The sequence below is a fragment of the Macrobrachium nipponense genome, chromosome 1, assembly GCF_015104395.2.
Source record: "Macrobrachium nipponense isolate FS-2020 chromosome 1, ASM1510439v2, whole genome shotgun sequence".
Lineage (NCBI taxonomy): Eukaryota > Metazoa > Arthropoda > Malacostraca > Decapoda > Palaemonidae > Macrobrachium > Macrobrachium nipponense.
Window position 1 is genome coordinate 141,108,682 of NC_087200.1, and position 16,179 is coordinate 141,124,860.

At 39.7% G+C, this 16,179-nt stretch overlaps 1 protein-coding gene across 3 annotated transcripts in view; it reads right to left on the reverse strand.

The window, feature by feature from the left end:
• Nucleotides 1-1,176: 1,176 nt before the first annotated feature.
• The window catches only part of LOC135219693 (uncharacterized), a 38,114-nt gene continuing 23,111 nt past the window's right edge, over nt 1,177-16,179 (reverse strand). For all 3 annotated transcript variants that reach the window (XM_064256668.1, XM_064256666.1, XM_064256667.1), the window contains exons 2-4: nt 4,788-5,567; nt 3,911-4,088; nt 1,177-2,284 (exon numbers count right to left, since the gene is read on the reverse strand). In XM_064256668.1, coding sequence (XP_064112738.1) covers nt 2,086-2,284; nt 3,911-4,088; nt 4,788-5,469 — 1,059 coding nt within the window. In that variant the 5' untranslated portion in view covers nt 5,470-5,567 and the 3' untranslated portion in view covers nt 1,177-2,085. The remainder of the gene's footprint in view (nt 2,285-3,910; nt 4,089-4,787; nt 5,568-16,179) is intronic.

Here is a 16,179-nt window from a genome sequence, read left to right on the forward strand (position 1 = left end):
TTAATTAAATTTAACACTTGTGAATTAATTTGCATTTAATTAGAATTCTTTTCAAGTTTTATTGTTGTTTAGCACTTGTGAATTAATTTCAAATTTTCAATTATTGCCTAACACTTTTGAATTTTGATTGAATTAATTTTCTTGAATTTTGTGATAAATTAATTTTGATTTAATTTTACTTAATTGATTCAAGACAAGAATTAATTAAACTTTACTTCGTTTTCAAGTGACAGTAGTTTTCCCTGATATTGTGAATTTCACTTATAAATTTTGAGTTTGATAATAAATTTTTGTATTTAAAATTTTTATAAGTGTTTTCATTTCTAACCAGTATATTTGCATTTGATTATATTGATGTTAGGTAGAAACATAGAGTGGTGATTGATCTGTTTTCCTTCAATTAACTTGAAGTGACTTAGAACCAGGGAAGTACTTAGACTTCTGAAATCAGGGAAATACTTAGACTTTTAAAGTTGTTGATGGAGTGATGCCCTTTGATTAATTTAATTCTTACAAGATTGCCTCACACCTGTTTTGTGATGAACTTAGTCTGATTTTCTGCAATACTGGTAGTTGTTAAGGATCACTGTTGCCTTTAGAGTATCCAGTCGTTTAGTACCTGTGATGAGGGTTCAGGTGTCTGGCTTTTGTGAGGTAACAACTAATGAATGGTAAGTGTAGTAACCAGATACTTTGCACTTCGTCACAATATATATAATAATATATATATATATATATTAATATATATATATATATATAATATATTTATAATATATCTAATATATATATATAATTGTGTGTGTGTGTGTGTGTGTGTGTGTGGTGTGTGGTGGTGTGTGTGTAATAAATATACTATATGTTATAATATACTTAATAGTATATTTCATGAAATTGCATCCACACACTAGAACACTTTAATCTGACTTGTTCTTTTGGTACGTGGTACCTTTGTCTCACAAACTTCTCAACCAAACAAAAGTAAAGCAAAAGCATTTGATGAAGCAATGATCTCCGACCCCTTCAGCTGTATGACCCATGACATCAACAAACCGTGATTGCTAACACTTTCGGGAACTTCTGTGAACAAGAGCCCGTGCTTGCATTCGCCATCTTAATCTAAAAACAACAACAGCAGAAACAACAAAAGGAGGTCACAGGATAATGATTTGAAACTGAAACGTAACAAGGTAACTTTTAATTGTCATAACAATAACTTTGTAAATAAATAATCAGACATAAAACTGCACTTAACACTAATTTACTTAACTTTATGAAGACTGAAATATATCAATAAATTATACGCTGCAATTTCTAAGAGATTAGATCTAAATAGTGATGAGGCTATAACCAATATAGTCTTGTTGCTCTTTTTAGCAATATCTTGTTTCTTTATCTTTGACATTTATTCGAGCTTCACAAACTTACATCTGTTCCAAATATACTCATTAGACATATCAGAGAAATACGATCTTTTAAATTTGTTTTATACACTTTAATATTATAAGGTATGTACTGAATCCAATCTTTCAATTATACAGATGGAAGAATTTTTAGTTTTCAGTAATTTGGAAGTTAAACCGCCTCAAGAGGTCAGTCAGTTTTGTAAATAGGGCATGTAGTTGCAACAACACTTTCAAATATTCATTAAAGTATTTTAACATATAGGATTTTAGGTAGTTTTGATTTAGGACACTGATGCATGAAAAGGGAAGACAATTGCTACCGCCTAAAATGAAAAGCAGTGCTTAAAAAGCATCTGTAAAAGACTGATGCTTTTGAGGATTTGTTCAACTATCTACGGAAAGCATCATTTTATCACAGATGAAAATGAGCTGAATAAACTCCACACTTCCTGAGACCCAGAGGAAGAAGAGGATTTCCTCTCGAGAGTTTGAAGAGACGCAAACATATGGAATGAAAAATTATGAATAAATAAATGCTATCAATACAAACATCCCAAAATGCTCGGTGATGAATCCAGCATCACTTCAAGGCACCCTGGATGATTTCAGCCGAATATACACGTAGGTACTACAGAACTTGCCACACAACAGGTCGCGTGACATCGTCTGCTAAGGTCAAAGTTTATAGTCTATTGACCTTTCCTTGACTCCACTCGGCATCCAAATACTTAAATATCAAGCGCTTGAGATGCCCAGAAGAAAATGGGCAAGATGGGTATTGAGCTTGGCATTCGGAAGCCGAAATCACTGTCTCTCCCAAGTCGGCTGCCGTAATATAAGGCGATGCCCAGATCGGAGTGTTCTTCTTAGGGAACAGAAGCCTGGAAGTATGGGACGAGGTTATTATTGCTTGTTAATGTAAGTTAGCTTATGAAGATAAAATAAAATAATCTTCGTTATATAAAATATACAATAACATTACTTGTGCTTAAAGACTTAATGGCAATTAAAAAGTGCACGAGTATTTGGGGTGGATTTTTACTACAAATGATATAGTTGTTCTGTGTATTTAACAGCTTTATGACAAATAAAACATGCACAAATATTCCTAGAAATCTATAGTTTTGCGTGTATTATTCAAAATCTGGTTCTTAGCAAACTTACAAACATAGCAGTTACAAATGAATTCATAAGTTTCTTTCATATGTAACAATCATGTATATATATATATATATATAATATATATATATATATATATATATATTATATATATATATATATATATATAGATAGATAGATAGATAGATAGAAAGCTAGATGGCTTAGTTTTTACATTATTATTGCTATATATGAAAGAAACTTATGAATTGGAGAGTTGTTCAAATGAATCTTAAAGCTAACAGCCTATATATATATATATATATATATATATATATATATATATATATATATATATATATATATATATATACTATATATATATATATATATATATACACATATATATATATATATATATATATATATATATACATATATATATATATATATATATATATATATATTATATATATATATATATATATATATATATATATATATATATACGGAGAGAGAGAGAGAGAGAGAGAGAAGAGAGAGAGAGAGAGGAGAGAGAGAGAGAGAGAGAGAGAGAGAGAGGCTGTTAGCTTTAAGATTCATTTGAACAACTCTCCAATAGCTCAAACGAACCACAAAACAAACGGAATGAAATGAAAGTCTACGATATTATTAATTCTGAAATGTTAGCATCAGAGATCCACGGGAGGTAACCCATTTTGGATTGTGAAAATCTAGTATCTTTAACTGGGATAATGTAAAACTCTGAGAGTCAGACAGTGTTAAATAGCTAGATTAAGTGGATTAAAAAGAGAGACAGAAGACTAGAAAGCAAATTGGAAAACTGAATACTACATATACAGTAATTGCAAGTTCTGAGTAATACCTAATACCACTGTTCATAACTCTTAATACATAGCATCCTATTTTAAGTGAAAACAAAAAGCTTGGTTGAAAAGGGTTTGCAGTTCTATGAAAATGGTTCTTGGTTTTCCGTTAAAAAGAATTGCATATTCATTTCATAGCAATGTTCTTTATGGGCTCAGTCTATTCTACTATTTTGCCTTTCAACCTCAACATTGCATTTCGCATCCAATCCAACCGTTAAAAAAAATTACACCTTCATTCGATGCCAATTTTCTCTGTAGCTCAGTCTACTAAATCATTTCCCCTTCTAACTTCAACATTTCATTTCACATCCAATCCAAGGACTTAAAATTACGACAAAATCATTATAGTTAATATCCAATCGTTTGAAGACTTTTTATGAAAGATCAGTGTATTTACAACACTTTTGAAAATTAAACTAAAACTGACTAGCATTCCTGTAATCTTGTAACCTGAACGCTGACAATCGTAGCCATTTGAAGCAGGAGCAATAGAAAGACTCAGTTTAACCAGACGTTTACCTGAATTCCTTTTTGAACTGCGACTGAAGAGGGCTCACGGAATCCCCTGGGTCAGCGTATATGGCACACAGGACAAGGGGAAGGCACTGCAAGCGGTCCTGAGACGCAGCGGCGATGAAGGTCCCCCTCACACTGTCAAAGGACGTCCCTGAGTCCCTACGCCCCCGTAGCATAGAGACTGGAATAAGAAGGATAGTGATATTAACAGTATTATCAGGGACTTGTCGTCCCTTCACAATAAAAAAAAATGGAGATACTTTTGAGATTTTTTTAAAGTAGTGACTGATTAATAAAGATATGGTTTAATTGCTGGACTCCGTCAGTGTGAGATGAATATAGGGTTATTGTCATTTCACATTCCAAGAATGAAGACAATTATGAAACGTACTTTATTATTTTTTTAAGGATGCTGAAAAAATTTGAATTCATTAAAATGAATATTCAATATATTTATGAATAACTAAAGAAGTTATGGTTCAATAACCAGACTGCAACAAAAGTTGAATGTATGACTTTTGAAAATGGTTCAAATTACATAATTTATAGACAAGAAAGCAATATATAATCATTGTTTTTTATAAGCTGATGGAACGGGGGAATTCATAATTATTGAGAGAAATCTTTTCGTAATTCATGTTAAGAACTGTACTGGAGAAGCAAATCCATAGTCACGTATATATGGGCACAAATATACTTCAAAATAAATGTCAACAGAGAGTTTTCGGAAATCTGTTCGATTCCCATTTTTAGCTGAAGTGGGGAAAGCTATCTGTTTTACCCCCACATAACTGGTGATTTGTTTCTCCTTTTTAAAACTTATGCAACTATGAGTATTGTTTAAGAATTATACTATGAATAATGAATCAAAATGTCTTACCCTTTGGTTCCAGCGAACGAATGTTCGTATTGGCGCCTTCTTTGTCACTAGTAACCTTTGGAAAGGCATTTTTGACTTCGAGATCATTTTTGTTCAGGTCGGCTTGAATGCCGACGCCGCCATCCACCACCACGATACCAGGAATGCCAGAGAAGCTGTTGGTGATATTCCCAAAAATATTCTGGAAATCACCAAAACCGGCGAAACCCGTGAAGCCAGCAAATCCGGCGAGACTAGCTATACCAGGAGTGATCGTAGGAATGAGCAGCAGCAGATAGCTCCATATTATGTTTCCTACCATATTTGCGATGCTCGAAATCAGCCATCCGATTCCTTCGACAATGGCCCGAAGGATCGTGACGACGATTTTCGCGAACAGGTAGAGGGAGTTCTCGGCGATGGCGCTGCCGCCCTCCTTCACCGCCACACCCAGCCATTCTCTGATGGCGGGACCGACACCAAAGTAATTGTAGTTCAAGGCATCGTAGACGATGACCGTACCTCCACCCAAGCCGAAGTAGGCGCTGACGGCTTTGAGGAGGCTCCCGGGGCCACTCCAGAACCAGGCGGAGGCTGCGTCGTAGAGGAAATTGTTGAGGGAAAACGCTTCGGTCGCGTTCGGCAAAGACAGGAGCAGCACGGCCGTCACCAGGGTGCATTTCGTGACTGTCCCAAACGACATATTTTTTTCTGTCTGCTCCCCTCTGGCTACGGCGACTGAGACGATATTAACATTTTACATCGTCTCTAACATTTTTTTTTCTTACTAACTTTAGAGTCCTGCGGAATGAGGAACTGTGAATCACAAGAGCAGAAATGTTGCTTTTCGGATGGAGGTTATTTATTTATTTCCTTCCATTGTAAAATTACATAAACATCAGCTCGAACGTCAAAATACTATCAAAATACGAAAGCGCAACTGTACCGCATAGTCTAACAAATCTGGAATAATAAATAATAATAATAATAATAATACAATATAATAATACTTTATTAAAAAGTAATGGCTACTTCAGCAGCGTTACACTTGTAGAGATCTTCTCTATTTTGCGAATAGCGGCTTTTTCAGTGCTACTTAAACAGGCTAGTAGAGCGCCTATAGAGGTCATGGTAAAAATACAGGGTCAAAATAGGTGTATATGAATTTTACAGATAAACTATGATACCATAGTCATCAAGTCATTAACGATTTTCTCTCTCTCTCTCTCTCTCTCTCTCTCTCTCCTCTCTTTCTAAAGCGAGCTTTTCGTCTGGAGCTGCCAGACATCCTCGGGCTGGGGAAGCTGAGGTGGACTGATCTTGGTGCGGTGTCCGTCCTCCTTTATATCTGTGGTTGACAGCAGGGGGTCTGCCCCATGCTTGTCTCCTATTGGCTGGTGGCGGTGATCTTGTTTTTCATGGCTCGCCTGAGCCAGGTCTCAAGCCACTTTCTTCGGGCCGATGGTTGCGTTGCAGCATATCCTGCAGCCGCCTGGACCTCCTAGCGGCGCTGTGACTTTGATGGGCGTTGCGCTACGCTGTGGGACGTCACGGCTACTTTGATTTCCATCGCTGCAGGAGTACCTCGTGGGGGCGTTGTCATCCATAGAGTTGTCATGATGGTGGTGTCATTGTTGGTGGCAGGTCTTCTCATACTCGTAGGGGAGAGAAATTCTTCCTGCTCGTATTCAGAGTAGGTTTATTTTGCTGGATGAGTAGCGCTCCAGCAGGCGCAACCGACGGGCATCAGGGGCCTTCACGATGATCTTCGTGTTTCTTTATGATGACATCGGGAGATGGCCTCGTGATGTTTGGTGCGGGCGTGATTCTTTATAGCCCCCTCTTGGGGTGGCACGAGAGTCTTTCGACAGTCGCATGTAGTCATAACTACGTAGGCGCCGCTGCATTCGCGGACTGGGCATGTATATTGGTACACTACATGCGTCTGCTTCAGGGGGTCTCGTTACCTGTGGAGAGGGGGTTATTTTTCATAATAAGATCGCGCGTCCTCCGATTCTGGTAATATATGATTAGGTCGATAATTCTTGGTGTCGTCAGTCGGGGATACATTATCTCCCCCCGGATAATTTTCTTAATGGCGTCTCTTCTTCACGGTAATGGGAACTATGAAGACTTTGTAGTACAGCTTGATATTATCCTGGGGGCGGGGCAGCGGGCTCTCACTACCGTACCATTTCTCCAGGGCTGTGCGGACTTCCTTGCTGATTAATTTTATGTTGAGTACCCATTATTCACAAGTACTTGGGAGGCGCGGTCGAGTTCCTGGTGAGTGTCCTGCCAGGTTGAGCAGTGGGAGAGGGCCCCTCCTGACGAAGGCCCTGACGGTGGTGCTTTTGAATCTGGCGGGGCACTCGCTGTCTCCGTTGAGGCAAAGTCCTAAATTGGTTTTCTTTGTGTAGACTGAAGTACGGAGACCGTTCTTCCGTCTGCTTACAAGGACGTCGAGGAATAAAGGGGAGCCGATCGTCGGAGCTGCGCTCAACTGTGTAATTCAGCACCCACATGTAAAAACCCACAAACAAGGAAAACCCCCTCCGGCCGATCATCACAGACGCCGGCCCTACGTACGCCTTGGCTAAACGCCCTCAACCCAAAATTTTGACCTTACGTCCCGAGTCGGTACAGCCTGCAGTCTTCGGCAGAGTTCTTAGAAGCCATCAAGGACTCCCCTGGTACCAGGGCATTTAATCGCCTCGCTGGATGTAGAGTCCTATTTACGAACGTGCCTGTCGACGAAACCATAGATATAAATCCTTGATCGTGTGTACAGGAATCAGTCGACGGCGCCCCTCAAACATACCGGAAGCCTCGCTCCGTACGCTGCTGGAGATATGCACCAAGAAGGCCCTTTCTCCACCCACCGTGGCCAGATTTGTTCCGCCAAAAGGACGGCGTGGCGATGGGCTCCCCACTGGGGGTTCTCTTCGCTAACTTTTATATGGCACCGTGGAGGAAACGGTCTTCGCCAGGATGCCAGCCCACCCCGCAGATATGGACGTTATATTGACGACATCTTTGTGCAAGTCGACGCGAGGATGAGGTAGAAGCCCTCCGTCAAGCATTTCAGCAGCGTAGTGTGCTGAATTACACAAAGTTGAGCGCAGCTCGACGATCGGCTCCCCTTCCTCGACGTCCTTGTAAGCAAGACGGAAGTACGGTCTCCGTACTTCAAGTCTACACAAAGAAAACAATTTTAGGACTTTGCCTCAACGGAGACAGCGAGTGCCCGCCAGATTCAAAAGCACCACCGTCAGGGCCCTTCGTCAGGAGGGGCCCACTCCCACTGCTCAACCTGGCAGGACACTCACCAGGAACTCGACCGCGCCTCCCAAACGTACTTGTGAATAAGGGTACTCAAATAAATTAATCAGCAAGGAAGTCCGCACAGCCCTGGAGAAATGGTACGGTAGTGAGAGCCGCAGCCCCGCCCCCAGGATAATATCAAGCGTACTACAAAGTCTTCATGAGTTCCCATTACCGTGAAGAAGAGGACGCCATTAAGAAAATTATTTCCGATAATGTATCCCCGCCACTGGACGACACCAAGAATATCGACCTAATCAAAAAAAAAAAATATATACCAGAATCGGAGGACGCGCGCTATCTTATATAAAAAAAAATAAAACCCCTCTCCCACAGGTACGAGAACCCTGAAGGCAGACGCATGTAGTGTACCAATATACATGCCAGTCCGCGAATGCAGCGGCGCCTAGTAGGTATGACTACCATGCGACTGTCGAAGAGACTCTCGTTGCCACGCCCCCCAAGAGGGGGCTATAAGAATCACGCCCGCACCAAAACATCACGGGAGGCCATCTCCCGAGATGTCTCATAAAGAACACGAAGATCATCGGGAAGGCCCCTGATGCCCGTCGGTTGCGCCTGCTGGAGGCGCTACTCATCCAGCAAAATAAAACTACTCTGAATACGACGCAGAAGAATTTCTCCTCCCTACGAGTATGAGAAGACCTGCCACCCAACAATGACACCACCGATCATGACAAACTCATGGATGACAACGCCCCCGAACGAGGGTACTCTGCAGCCGATGGAAATCAAAGTAGCCGTGACGTCCCCACAGCGTAGCGCAACGCCCATCAAAGTCACAGCGCCGCTTAGGAGGTCCAGGCGGCCTGCAGGATATGCTGCAACGCAACCATCGGCCCGAAGAAAGTGGCTTGAGACCTGGCTCAGGCAGCCCAATGAAACAAGACTCACCGCCACCAAGCCAATAGGAGACAAGCATGGGGCAGACCCCCTGCTGTCAACCACAGATATAAGGAGGACGGCACCGCACCAAGATCAGTCCACCCTCAGCTTCCAGCCCGAGGATGTCTGGCAGCTCCAGACGAAAGCTCGCTTAAGAAGAGAGAGAGAGAGAGAGAGAGAGAGAGAGAGAGAGAGAGAGAAAATCGTTAATGACTTTGATGACTATGGTATCATAGTTTATCTGTAAAATTCAAAATATATACACCTATTTTGATCCTGTATTTTACCATGACCTCTATAGGCGCTCTACTAGCTGTTTAAGTAGCACTGAAAAAGCCGCTATTCGCAAAATAGAGAAGAATCTCTACAAGTGTAACGCTGCTGAAGTAGCCATTACTTTTAATAAAGTATGCTTGAGAGCGGGTCTGCTTCCTAAATTAAATATAATAATAATAATTAATAATAATAATAATAATAATTAATATCACACAACAAAACCCATGCAAAATGGCTCCAGGAAGTTAAGGAAGAAGAAAAACGGGAGGGAGGAATTAAAAAACAAAGATTCACTGAGGATCACGCAGACACGTCAGACACCAACTAAAAGAAAATGCCCAACTGGAAAGCTCCAGGTCCCGATGAAGTCCATGGATACTGCTCAAAAACTTCAAGGCCCCTACACCCCAAGAATAGCAGAACAACTCCAGCATTTGTATCACAAATCACCATGCGCCTAAATGGATGAACAGAGGAAGAGCATTCTTAGTACAAAAAGACAAGAGTAAGGGAAATATAGCCAGTAACTACAGGTCTATCACCTGCCTACCAATAATGTGAAGTTACAAACAGGTATCATCAGTGAAAGGCTATACAAACTATCTAGAGGAGACAAACACCATCCCCCCACCAACAGAAAGGCTGCAGAAGGAAGTGTAGGGGCACAAAGACCCAGCTCCTGATAGACAAAATGGTAATGAAGAACAGTAGGAGAAAGGAAAACCAACCTAAGCATGGCATGGATAGACTATAAGAAAACTTCATGATACCACCACACTTATGGCTAATAGAATGCCTGAAAATATATGGGGCAGAGGAAAAACACCATCAGCTTCCTAAAAAATACAATGCGCAATGGAAATACAATACTTACAAGCTCTGGAATAAGACTAGCAGTAGGTAATATCAGGAGAGGGATCTTCCAGGGCGACTCACTGTCCCCACTACTCTTCGTAGTAGCCATGATTCCCATGACAAAAGTACTGCAGAATATGGATGCTGGGTACGAACTCAAGAAAAGAGGCAACAGAATTAACCATCTGATGTTAATGGACGACATCAAGCTGTATGGTAAGAGCATCAAGGAAATAGATACCCTAATCCAGACTGTAAGGATTGTATCTGGGGACATCAGGATGGAATTTTGAATAGAAAAATGTGCCTTAGTCAACATACAAAAGGGCAAAGTAACAAGGACTGAAGGGATAAAGCTACCAGATGGGAACAACATCAAACACATAGATGAGACGGGATACAAATACCTGGGAATAATGGAAGGAAGGGATATAAAACACCAAGAGATGAAGGAAACGATCAGGAAAGAATATATGCAGAGACTCACGGCGATACTCAAGTCAAAACTCAACGCCGGAAATATGATAAAAGCCATAAACTATGGGCAGTGCCAGTAATCAGATACAGCGCAGGAATAGTGGAATGGACGGAAGGCAGAACTTCGCTGCATAGACCCAGAAAACGAGGAAACATATGACAATACACAAAGCACTACACCCAAGAGCAAATACGGACAGACTATACATAACACGAAAAGGAAGGAGGGAGGGGACTACAAAGCATAGAGGACTGGCTCAACATCGAGAACAGAGCACTGGGGCAATATATGAAAACCAGTGAAGACGAGTGGCTCAAGAGTGCATGGGAAGAAGGGCTAATAAAAGTAGACGAAGACCCACAAATATACAGAGACAGGAGAATGACAAGCAGAACAGAGGAATGGCACAACAAACCAATGCACGGACAATACATGAGACAGACTAAAGAACTAGCCAGCGATGACACGTGCCAATGGCTACTGAAGGGAGAACTCAAGAAGGAAACTGAAGGAATGATAACAGCGGCACAAGATCAGGCCCTAAGAACCAGATATGTTCAAAGAACGATAGATGGAAATAACATCTCTCCCATATGTAGGAAGTGCAATACGAAAAATGAAACCATAAACCACATAGCAAGCGAATGTCCGGCACTTGCACAGAATCAATACAAAAAGAGGCATGATTCAGTGGCAAAAGCCCTCCACTGGAGCCTGTGCAAGAAACACCAGCTGCCTTCCAGTAATAAGTGGTACGAGCACCAACCTGAAGGAGTGATAAAAAACGATCAGGCAAAGATCCTCTGGGAATATGGTATCAGAACAGATAGGGTGATACGTGCAAATAGACCAGACGTGACGTTGATTGACAAAATCAAGAAGAAAGTATCACTCATTGATGTCGCAATACCATGGGACACCAAAGTTGAAGAGAAAGAAAGGGAAAAAATGGATAAGTATCAAGACCTGAAAATAGAAATAAGAAGGATATGGGATATGCCAGTGGAAATTGTACCCTTAATCATAGGAACACTAGGCACGATCCCTAGATCCCTGAAAAGGAATCTGGAAAAACTAGAGGATGAAGTAGCTCAAGGACTCATGCAGAAGAGTGTGATCCTAGGAACGGCGCACATAGTAAGAAAAGTGATGGACTCCTAAGGAGGCAGGATGCAACCCGGAACCCCACACTATAAATACCGCCCAGTCCAATTGGAGGACTGTGATAGAACAACCCACCCCCCCCCAAAAAAAAAAAAAAATAAAATAAAAAAATAAATAAATAAATAAATAATAATAATAATAGTTTCATAGATAATGTTTAGTGGAACAGAAAATTTCTGTCAACGATAATAACAATGCTTATCATTTTGACATCCACAGACTTACGTATACACGAGACACAATCCAACTATCATAAGGAATTTCATGTTGGAAACGAACTGGCTATTTCACTGAAGCGATTCTTCTCGAAATTGATGCGGCCTCAGCAAAAACAGTGAATGGATCTTTTAAAGCTTTTGTCTATATACTTCATACTATGAATATCGAAGAGTGAAAAACGTAACCACAGTAAATTATTAACGGGAGCAAAAGTTCTCTCAGTCAGTATACATGGGTACACTTTCACTATGGATATAAAAATCATCCCAAAGATTTTTGTAGACTTTTCTACTCTTCTCACAACGCCAACAGTTGGGTAAAAACCTAACATGTTATTTCACTGGACCGTCCAGTCAGATTGTTATCGAGGTGACTGGAAAACTGGAAGATTGGAAAGAGGTGAACCCACGACGAAAGACGCAACTTGGTGAGTGAGTCAGTGTTCAATCCGGTATGTGCTGATGGGACACGTGAGATGACGTTTCCAGTTTCCTCTTAAATTCGATTCTCTTTAGTAACCGATTTGATGACAAACAAGTTTTCTTTTGTCGTCAGAGATTATTAGACATTTCTTGCTAATCGAGATTTTTTTCGTTCTTGCATAAAAAAAGAAATAAAAACAGGTGAAATGTTTAATTGCAATTAAAAATACCTTGATGCAGATTAGATATCATCGCTCTAGCTTTCATGAAATAAAGTTTCGAATTTCCTTTTAAAATTCGAATCACTTCAATAAAAGTTTGATGACAAGTAACAATTTGTTTTGTTAATAGAGATTATAAGACATTTCTTGCTAATCGAGATTTTTTGTTCTGACTTGCAGGAAAAAGCAAATAAAAAAGAAATGAAAAGAAAAACAGGTGAGAAATTTAATTGCAAATTAAAATTACATTGATGGAGATTAGATATCGTAGCTCTGGCTTGCATGAAAAGAAAGCGAGAGAATTAAAAAGAAAACACTCAAGTATTTCCAGAAAAAAACAACAACTGAAAAGTATAGCAAAGTACAGAGCTTCCTGTTTCATTAACTATCGCAAGACGAAATAATAGAAAGCTGTTAGGACCGATATACACGACACGATGCTTTTCCTCAATGATGATGACGTTATTGGCGAAAGTATAGTCGAAGAAACAATCGAATTTTCTGTACAGCGTATAATCAAGGCCACCGAAAATAGATGTATCTTTCGGTGGTCTCGGTACAACGCTGTGTGAGCCGCGGCCCATGAAACTTTAATCCCGGCTCGGTATATATACGTAGTTGCCAGAAGCACGATTATGACTAATTTTAACCTTCAATAAAATCAAAACTACTGAGGCTACAGGGTTGCAATTTGATATGTTTTATGATTGGAAGGTGGATGATCAACACACCAATCTGCAGCCCTCTAGCCTCTGTTAGTTGTAAGATCTAAGGGAAGACAGAAATAGTACGGCCGGACAGACATAGCCATCTCTATAGTTTTCTTTTACAGAATACTAAGACACTGGAGAGAGAGAGAGAGAGAGAGAGAGAGAGGAGAGAGAGAGAGAGAGAGAGAGAGACTCCATGCCACCTTTCCTGCTGAACCGTGTCACGGATCTCTTCCAGTTTAAAAATTTCTAAAAAAAAAAGGGTCTAGTCATCTTTCCCAAAGACAGTATCTCTTCATCTGGTGGATGGTTTGCCTATTTGTGTATTGCCTGCAGATCTTTGTTGATGCTTACGAGGAGAAAGCTGGTTTAGTTGTGCAACGCAACGTGTACATTAATATCAATATATTGGATCTTCCCATAACGTATATTAAGATATATAAGATATAATATATATATATGTATATATATATATATACATATTTATATATATGTGTGTGTGTGTGTATATTTATACATACGTATATATATGTGTGTGTGAGTGGTGAGTGTGTGTATGTGTGTGAAGACATTTGAAAAAAAAGGGTGCAAACCATTTTTTCGGCCATTTTTCAAAGATAGCTGCAATAACAATTTTGGTGTCGTAACATATGTTTTTGGTGTCAAGGAATTCATTAAAACATATGTAAACAGTCTAGACTTTATAGTTTTAATAGAAACAATGATTTGTTATTGTTGGTATCAGTATTAATGAAAACAATAATCCTTGGGACAAGAAAAACACTAGATTGAAACATGTATAATAAGGTTTTATCTCAGATACACACCACACACACACACACACACACACACACCACACACACACACATATATATATATATATATATATATAATATATATATATATATATATATATATATATATACATATATATTTATATATTGATAGCCAAAGTTGACTGTTTAATGTTGTTTCTAAACCATAGGGCCAAGTTCAAATCCTAGCCGGCGCTGAAGCAGCTATCAATTATAACTGCCTTTAGGGTACCCTATTCCCAAGGTATAGCGATTCGATATGAAACTATATTCATGGCTTGATATGTATGGATCTGAAAAACTCACTAGTGTTTATGTACATGAGTATAATATACCTATATAATATACATACTTATATATTAGTGTGTGACTTTACATCACGAAAAGTTAAAGTGACTAGTATATAAACAGATTCTATGGTAACAAATGATGCTCTGCCATTGTTAAAAAACAAGCTACCAATCTAACGTATGGCATTCCGGCCTAAAATAACCGCTTTACCCATTTGCATAAAAAAATTTAGTTGTGTGAATATTCCCTTAACGAACACCCATAAACGCAGTTTCTCCCCAGGAAGCCATAATTATGTCCGGTAAAAAGTCCGTTTCTGGGCCGAGCAGCTGTGGCTCGTTCCATATATTAAAATTAAAAGAAAAAAATCACGTTCGCTCTGTCCAGATTTGACCTAAATGTATTGTGGGGGGTGGGGGGTGGCGGAAAGGAGCTCTCGTGGTGAACGGAATAAAAACCTTGGCTGGGACCACCCCAACCAAACCTGTCATGGGCGGTAAATCCTTCGCTAGAAAGCTTTGTTTATTAAAGCATTCTGATTACAATACAACACGAGGTCTAAGATAAAATGGGGAAAACTAATTCTAGATACCACTGAATACATTCTGGGACATGTTTTGGCTGACATAACACAACTAGTGCAGAATCATAATAGCAAACAAGCCTAGACCTCAATTATCGATTTTCGTACACTTTCTAACCATGAATACAATGGCAATTTATTCTAAAGCTACAAAGTTTATGATTGGGGCTATTCTGAATCTATATCAAGACGATGAAAAAGTAATATAGCAAGACGATACAAAAGTAATGGGTACAATAAACAAAAAAGAAAACGAATAATTACTCTTCCTTTGAATGTAATAAATTCCAAAGATTCTCTAGATACGAAGTTCAGATCTGGTAGATATAAAAAAGAGCGGGAGAAATGCCTGGCCAAGAGCGCCTTCCGTGGGATGAATAGATAACAGGCGCTTGAATAATTATGTATGTCTGTGAAGCTCCTCAGCTTGATAGCTAACCTGCTTTCATATACAGAATCACAAGTATGAGAAATCACTCGGTAATTCCCATTACAGCTTAAATACTGGAAATTTGTAGTCACATACTTCCATATATTCGAATGCACACAAAAGCACACTTACAAACACGCACAAGTCGTACCAATTTTTGTTTTTTTGTTTTTTTGCAGACATCTTCCTCGAGTTTTTTCCTGATTCTCGTGAGTTAATTTAAATACGCAGATTTACTTCCTCCATTTAATGTTTTTGTGACAGCACCATTCTTGCCAATATTCGGCATTATCAATTTACAAATGACTATCTAGACTAGATGATCCTCACCGCCACCCTGCATACCATGAGAATTGCAACACCCAGGTCCCATTACACGGAGAGCGAGACATAATGGGGGATTGAGGAATCGAAAGCACAAAAAATTCCTGACAGAAGAAATTTCAGTGACCTTTGGGTGGCAAGGCGCTGGAGGCGATGACAGGTTTCTCGGTTTCGATGAAACCGGCCTTCTACCAGCGAAGACCCTTGCACGACGTGATAACACGGCATTTGAAGGGAAAAAAAGAGACTAGTGGAACTCCGGATCGTCTTGAATCGAATCACGAGCCGAGATTTAAATTGCAGACATGTGTAGAGTAGCCAATTGTGTAGCGTATGCGTGTGGATGCAAGCGCTCAGCTGAATGACCTCCAGACCAAAGCAGAGACTGGCCAGTG